The sequence below is a fragment of the Scleropages formosus genome, chromosome 18, assembly GCF_900964775.1.
Source record: "Scleropages formosus chromosome 18, fSclFor1.1, whole genome shotgun sequence".
Taxonomy (NCBI): Eukaryota; Metazoa; Chordata; class Actinopteri; order Osteoglossiformes; family Osteoglossidae; genus Scleropages; species Scleropages formosus.
Genome location: NC_041823.1, coordinates 14,832,290 through 14,840,450, shown reverse-complemented (window position 1 = coordinate 14,840,450; position 8,161 = coordinate 14,832,290). Strand labels below are relative to the sequence as shown.

The 8,161-nt window shown below is 39.8% G+C and overlaps 1 protein-coding gene across 4 annotated transcripts; it reads left to right on the top strand.

Annotated features, from left to right (window-relative positions):
* Positions 1-1,132: 1,132 nt before the first annotated feature.
* On the top strand, positions 1,133-7,828 carry LOC108926752 (pre-B-cell leukemia transcription factor 2-like). Of its 4 annotated transcripts, none has more exons than XM_018739668.2 (9): positions 1,133-1,499; positions 2,446-2,519; positions 3,883-4,127; positions 4,731-4,921; positions 5,261-5,396; positions 5,742-5,883; positions 6,106-6,170; positions 6,337-6,387; positions 7,119-7,828. In XM_018739668.2, the coding sequence occupies exons 1-9, from the start codon at positions 1,264-1,266 to the stop codon at positions 7,197-7,199; spliced, it is 1,221 nt and encodes a 406-aa protein (XP_018595184.2). In that variant the 5' UTR covers positions 1,133-1,263; the 3' UTR covers positions 7,200-7,828. The 4 variants fall into 4 exon arrangements, with proteins under 4 accessions (XP_018595184.2, XP_018595183.2, XP_018595186.2 ...); XM_018739667.2 differs by having other exon boundaries at positions 1,137-1,499; positions 6,076-6,170; XM_018739670.2 differs by lacking the exon at positions 1,133-1,499 and adding an exon at positions 1,508-2,359 and having other exon boundaries at positions 6,076-6,170.
* The last annotated feature ends 333 nt before the right edge of the window (positions 7,829-8,161 follow it).

Genomic DNA, 8,161 nt, shown 5'->3' with positions numbered 1-8,161 from the left:
TGATATTTACAGTACAACTGCCATTTAGAACTACTTGTATCGAAGGCCAGCGTACAAAAACCTGTAATCTGCAGTGAAGAGCAAAATTTGCACCAACAAGAAGTGGTAAAAGGTATCACAGGAGATTGTGTTCAGCTTTTTTGTATATTTTGACAAATTTATGCTTGGAGAAAACCAAAGTATTTCATCATTATTATCAACTATATCAAATATAATGTAATTATCACATGTGATGTGCACACTGTATTTATGAGAAGTATGTCACTTTGAAGAAAAGCATCTGCTAAATGAAGAAATGTAAAGGTAAACTGTTCAACATGGGAATGGATTTATAATAATGGTGCTGGCAGCTGTCGTAGGAGAGTCATTGATTGTGACTGGTGACTGCAAAGAAGGCTCATACAAGAGAAAAGGAAGCATTTCTATGCATGAGATGCAAAACACTTGTTTCCTCAGATAACAAGAGGACGCAAAAGGTGCTTTCAACACAAGTCAACAAAAGCCATCCTTGGCAGGCATCCGGACCGTTGAGGGCAGTTCTGGAGAGCACAGTGCATTTTCAGATTCTTCATTTGTCAAATAAATGCTGGAGAATTTTCTTCTGCAAGAGTTGTCCAGTGTCCCACTACCTGCAGTTCAGGAATGACATGACAACATCTTAAGGACTGAAGACAAAAAAGTGCCATACCCCATTCGTTACGTGACAATCTTTTTTTTTGTTGTTGTTGTTGTTTATTCATATTTTGTCCAACTTATGTACGGTATTAATATCCTACTCCAACATACTTTCTGCACAGTTAGGAAAAGCATAACAAGACAAGGAGTTCTTAAGCTTAAGCTCATAGTTACTAGTTTATTATATGTTGAATATAATATACATTGAAATTTTTACTTGACAGAAACAATTACGTACCGTCAAGGTATGACAACAATAATTGGGAACATAAGAGCTGTAAACAAAGTGTGTGGCAAAAAGAGAGTCAAAGAAAAAAGACTTTTAAAGAGTTCGTTTACTTCGACTGAAATAGCAGAAACCGGTTACAAATAATCGCTCGACACATCGTGTATACATGTTGTAACACGTGTGATTTATGTCACTGTTATTCCGGGGAAAGGTAATAAACGAGTTAATTTGGCCCTAACACCGCACTCCCATGCCGTCGTTTCTCGGCGAAGCGCTAGGGGACCCTGCTGTGTGTAACTTTTCAACGGGAGCCTGCGTGTGGAAACACACTGCCACACTGAGTGAAGCCACGGCGCACAATGCTGCAGCAGCAACCGCTGACGGGGAACGGGCCTGCGGGCCGCGGCCTCTCTTTGAACGCTCACCCCGGACTGCAGCCGCTCAACTCGGTCCACCCGTCCTCGCAACACCGCTCCGACGGAGAGCCGGGCCTGGACGGCTCCGAAAACGGACTTGAGAATCGCAGAGACATTGGGGATATTTTGCAGCAAATAATGACCATCACCGACCAGAGTCTGGATGAAGCCCAAGCAAAGTTAGACATATTTTAACTCCGAATAACTCACAATATTTATTGTGACTAAATAGTTGTAGGTACTTGCTAAATTTGGCACAGTGCCCATTATAAGTTGGGCAAGTTTTTTTTTTGACAGTAGTACAGATGAGTGTTGTCAGCTAATGGAATAGCCCGCTATTGTGTAGCACTGACAGGGTGTTAACTAGAAGATATTGTCCATATTTATACGTTTCTTGATGTACAGCATTGATTTTTTTTTTTATTAGACTAATAATCTCATTGCCTGTGTGCACCAAATTACAGCATTAAGAAGTCGCACACAATATCAGGGGTTGTTAATTAGCTAACTCCATGTTGTGATTTGTAGCTAGCTGGCTAATTGATTTGAACTGGTTAGCCGGCTGTGCTGTTCGCTTTTTTGTTGCCTAGGTTACCTTTTTGCTTCGTGTACTGGTGATTTCTTATATTTTCAATGGAATAATAGTCGATAAGTTGAAATGTCATTACATTTTAACGCCGTTCTCACAGGATCATACTAACTTAGCGAACTGTTCACTACGGTAGCAAGCAGTGTAGTGTTGACGTTTTAAGCTTTGCCATGTGTTTTGGGATCTTGTCTTGTTGTATTGGTAAAGGAGCAGTTGCTGTATTGGGCATTTATGGTATGCCTGTGAACTCTGGCATGAAATAAGTCATGTTACAGTGTGTATTTAGAGAACTGTACGCGGCCCGCTGCTCTGAGTCTGCGGCTCGGCCGGTCGGGAGCGCGCTGGCAATCGGCACTGCAAATGTGCAAATCCATTCCGTGCGTGATCTGGTGGTGGGAGAAAACATGCCACGAACAAAATACTGTCCCCCAGTCCAACGGCGGAGACTAAGTAACACAAAACTATATTTTCTAAGACATTTGCTTGACCACAGTTACCAATGGCCTTATTAATTCATTTATTTTTTTACTCGACAGAAAACACGCCTTGAATTGTCACCGAATGAAACCGGCTTTGTTCAGCGTGTTGTGTGAGATCAAAGAGAAAACCGGTGAGTTTTCTTTAGTATGGGGGAAGGGGACATATGACTGGAGGAACATTTTACTAATTTGGTTAAAAGTTTGTATATCTGTGCTTCCTTTCGACTCGGTCCATAAAGAAGAAAAAAAAAAAAACAAATCCGCGTATGCGCCATATTGGTTCAAATGCTCCGAGAGACTTCTTCAGAAATACTAGTATTATTTGAGAAGTCTGTGGCGCTGCTGTATGATATGGCCTCAGTCGGTTACATTCGTTTAATCATTGTTCACGACTGTTGGTGTGTGCTTTAAAATGCTGGAACAGTTTCGGTGAAAGTACCGAAGCAGTGGGCTGGTTCGTCTCCGGCGCCATTTTGGCTCGTCTGGTCCTGTGAGGATCTTGACGGAGAGAATAACAACTTCATAAAAATGGATGAACGAGTGTGGAGCCGAATGGCCGAGCTCGGTACCGCATTCTCTTCTACAGGCCATTTATGTTGCAAAAACTAAAACCGCTAACAAATTGCTGTTGAAAGCTAATTGTGCTCGAAGATTGTGTAACATGCTACGTAAGTTCGGTACATGATCTGGTATAACTCACGACTTGTTTAGTTAGTTATGCTGAGGTATATTTGCCAATTTGCAGGCGCACCAATTTGTTCAATAAAAATGGATCGAAATTATGCAAGCAGAAGTCGCTAAGTTATTGTATTTACGTAAGGTTTACCGAAGAAGAAAACGTTCTTTAAAATACAAGTTAACTCACTGCCTGGTATCACACATTTGCTGTACTGTGCTGCGTTATTACTTTTAACTTTGACAAAAAATTAGTGTATCCACAAAAAACTGTCTTTACAACTTGCTGTTTTTGTTGGTAGAGATTTGAGTAAACTACAGTTCTTTTGAGTTGTGCTCCAATAGTGTTTGTAAGGGTACATTAGGAGGTGGCAAGTGCTGTTACAAGTAACTAGCTGTACACCATAGGGTTTGTCCTCCATAAACTGGTAAACAGGTGGCTTGACAGTTAAACTGGGGCCAGCAGGGAGTATAGAGTAAAATGCAGTTACCCTGCAATCAGAAGGTTCTCAGTCTGAATGCTGTACTACCTGTGGTCAAGGTACTTGCCCCAAATTGATGTAGTAATAATGTCCTGCTGCTTAAGTAAATCATGTCGTCAAGTATCCTAAATCACCTTTGACAAAGTCAGCTAATTAAAGAATAATAATAGTAGACAGGGTTAATTTTGATGGTTAATTATTATATGGAATTTGGTTCTGCCCTATGAATTTGTGTAAAAAAAAAAAAAAAAAAAACCATTCTACTTGATTGAGGCCAATGTGTAGTTGTTCTAACTTTTGATTGGCCGGGTTTGGCTAACTGACGTGTCCATTGCAGGCCTGTCCATGCGCAGCACTCAGGAGGAGGAACCGCAGGACCCACAGCTCGTACGGCTGGACAACATGCTGCTGGCGGAAGGTGTCGCAGGACCGGAGAAAGGAGGCGGAGCAGCGGCTGCAGTGTCTGCAGCCACCAGTTCAGGCGGGATGTCACCCGACAGCTCCCTGGAGCACTCTGACTACAAGAGCAAGCTGAGCCAGATCCGCACTATCTACCACACTGAGCTTGAGAAGTATGAGCAGGTGCTCAATGGCCTTCGCATCGGTGCTCGCACCTGTCAAGTCAATGTTAAATCATTTTCTAGTATTTCTTAAATTAATAAGTATTCAAGAGGCAAAGTTTTATGTACAGTTATTGTTATGTTTAGACGGTTTGGCGCTTCGTCATGCTGCATGTATTAAGAGAATGTTCGGATGGCTCACTGGTAACTTTACTGAGTGGCATGTTATGTCTTGGATTGGAGAGCAGCCACTGTGCTAATTTAGTTTTTATGAGCCCACTGTTAAGTCCAGGGGCTGGAGTCTAGTCTATTTAATTAAAGTGATTAATCCAGTTTGCTAATGAAAAGCTCATTTGAAAATTGCAGGGTCCTGTTCACATATATATTATACATGAAGGCTGGTTCTTAGAAAATGATGGTTTTTCTCATTCAGACCCCCCCCCCCCAGCAGTTTCCTGTCTTAAACATTTTAAAATGGCCAAGTAGTTGTACAAGTGAATGGTTTTTGGTTTTGAATTAAGAATTAAGTTGTTACTTATTCCATATAAAAAAGTGTTGTGTAACAGAGCGTGAAACTGTCATTGTAGAAAGCTCAGTGGTCTTGACCAGTGCCTATTTCCTGCAGGCATGCAGTGAGTTCACAACCCATGTGATGAACCTGCTGAGAGAGCAGTCTCGTACACGGCCTGTTTCCCCTCGAGAGATAGAACGCATGGTGGCCATAATTCATCGCAAGTTTAGTTCCATCCAGACACAGCTCAAACAGAGCACTTGTGAGGCTGTCATGATCCTCCGTTCTCGCTTCTTAGATGCCAGGTTTGTGGGCATTTATTGTTTCTTTTCCCAACCTTATTGAGAACGTGAATGGGTTATCTCTGAAAATAGACTTTTCAGCACCACAAGATATCCGATCTTTGATAAGTTGAGTAGCCTAAATAAACTTGTATTCTTTTAGTTGTGAATTAAGGTTAGGGATAATTTATTGTATTGAATGAAGTTCAATGTGAAGTTCTCACAGTGATGGGTACCCCAAAAATCATTGTGTCAACCTAATGGAGTCATGATTGTGGTTTGAGTGTATCTGGACTTTGAAGCATAGACATTAATGACTTTTATGTATGTATGTATTTTTTCTTTCTTTTTTTTTTTTTACAGGCGCAAGCGGCGTAACTTCAGCAAGCAGGCAACAGAGATCCTAAATGAGTATTTTTACTCCCACCTATCAAACCCATACCCGAGTGAAGAAGCCAAGGAAGAACTTGCCAAACAGTGTGGAATCACTGTCTCTCAGGTAGGTATCTTTGGTGGGCACCTCTAAGGGTACACTGCAGAGTATGTTTCTGTTAGCAGTTTTCAGAGTGTAAACAATTTCTCATTAGTTGTAAAACTAATAGGCTTTTGTTTCACCTCAATAAGAAATAGTACATTGTAGTTACCCAAAAAATATAAACTACATTGTGTTATTCAAATTTACATTTATGTGCTATCATCAGAGTGAATTTCACATTGTTGTAATTGCTCTGTTTAGTTATCATTTTCATTTATTTTGAGTATTGTTTGTACATTCATACTTGAAATACTCTTTGTGAGACAGAGGTGACCTTTCTGATGTCTGTTCTCGTTGTTGGCGCAATAGGTGTCCAACTGGTTTGGTAACAAGCGTATCCGCTACAAGAAGAACATTGGCAAGTTTCAGGAGGAGGCCAATCTCTATGCCATGAAGACAGCCATAGGAGCCACGCAGAGTGAGGAGTCTCCACACACTCCAAACTCCACCGGTGAGATGAAGCAAGGTGCAAAGTTGGGAACTACGGCTGTGTGTGTGTCTCTTGCATGTATTTCCTCAGTTTCACTTCCATGTAAATGTTACATTTTTTACTTTGTAACATTTACGGGTAATTAGCATAGACTTCAGGTAATTAGGCTTTAAAGACCTTATTTGAGGTGTGACCTCCACCTGCATTTTGCAGGCTCAGGCTCATTCTCTCTCTCTGGGTCAGCTGATCTCTTTTTGGGAGTTCCTCCTATGAATGGAGAACAGACAGCCTACCACATGGGAGCTCAGGTACCATACTGTTGTATTTTACTGTATAGTAATTATAGTTAAGCATACTGTTGCTGTCACTACCAAGATGTGCATTTTTCATATTTATTGCACTTGTTTGCCTGTATACATTTATTATGGTTTTAAATGCTTTGCTTTTAACTTTTTTCTGTTTACGGTCTGCTAGGACTCCCAGTCCCGTTTTTCGGAGAGACTCTACAGCCCCAGAGAGAACCGGGTGAGAAGTGTGATCTCTCTTCTCCGTGTCAAAACCATTCAGATTGTTATTTGCACACAACTATTTTTTCATTCTTGTCAATGGTTGTAAAAGAAAGAAGCTTCTTTCTTTTTGCATGAAATTTGATATTTTCTCCCCACTAACTTGCTACAGTTTCCTTATCTTTGAGTCATCCTGCCATGGAAATAAGAGAAATAGTTATACAAAATATATGTGAGGTAGGAAGTAGTGTGATGATAGCTGTTGCTTTGAATAGCTTCAGTAAAAATTACCCAGCTGCTTAAATGGGTAAATAATTGTATGTAGCTTAGTATAGAAACCTGACATTTTAAGTGACCTTGGAAAAAGACATCAGCTAAAATAATAGTAAATTGCACTAATTATTATTTTTGGTGGTGAATATACTTCACGCACTAACTGAATATAGTTCATTTTCAGTTTTATACTTTTTCTGCATAGTGTTCTAGATGAAAAGATGCTATTTTTAGCCGTCAAATGATGCAATAAATAAAATGGGTCTTGTGTAAAGTCATTTTTAGGGTGTGGGGTTTTTTTTTTTTTTTTTTTTTTTTTTTTGTAAAAGTTTTTTGAAACTTTATGAATGAAGTTTTTTTTTTTTAACAAATGTCTTGTATGAATTGTGGTTGACATCAGTAGTAAAAGGTGACAGCTAAATGGTTCCCCAGTGCTCCACCATGTGCATCTTAATTTCCATTTAATTCTTCTTTCAGACTAATGGAAGCTGGCAGGAACCAGGCTCTCCCCCTTCGGTAACATCTCCTGGGAGCGACCACTCGGAGAACTCCAACTGACGCCCCATGCCCTTTGCATCGAGGTTTCTCTGGGTAGAGGGAAGGGGTGTGTCTGTGCTGGTGACTGACAGAGGAGACTGATTGATGTCCCACTCCGGCTGGCGTTTTGTTTTTTTTTTTCTTCTTTTTTTTTTTTTTTTTTTTAAAAAGCGTCCATTTAGTGTACATCACCATCCTGTTTGTATGAATCTGCGTGTGTGAGGTCTGTATGTCATTTAGTACTGGGATTGGGTTTTTCACCACTTTACCTACTTGTTACTGCCGTGTGAGAGCTGAATGAGAGACTGGGAGGGCTTGGGGAAACTACATTATCACTGATATTATTGCTATATTACTATAACTATTTTAACCCTTTTTTTTTTCTAGCTCAGATAATAGGTGAAAGTACAGTGTGAGGACAAGGTGGCAATAGAGATAAATCCAAAGATTGTTGTTTTTTGTGCTTGTTTCACCTTTTTTCTACTGAGCTTGTGTGTGAGTGTGCGTGTGTGTGTGTATCTATTATATGAATGAGTTGGATGTGTCTTGTCTATATTTACAGTTTGAATGAGTGTATTAAAACAGTGCTGTCTTTTCTGTACAGTGAAACACCTGTATTCTCTACCTCTTTTGCAATAAAGACTGTCTGTACACACTATGCTTCTGTCCATTGCTTTATTCTGGTGGAGTGGTATTCTGTTTAATATGGAGTTTGCATAAGAGTTGTGGAGTTAGTTGTCCATTTGGATATAAATGGACAAATTTACAACTGTAAATGTGAGCAACACAATTTAACACACCTTGGTTTTTCTTGGATTAAATGTGTTCCTTTAATGTGTGTTGTTTTTTTTAACTGAAACCATTTGAAATGAACCGTTTCTGTAAAAATATGGTAATGTGTGTAAATAAAAATATCATAATAAGTATTTGCATTAGCTGTAGGTCCCTTTTTCTCAAATTAAAATGTTTCAGTATAACATAAT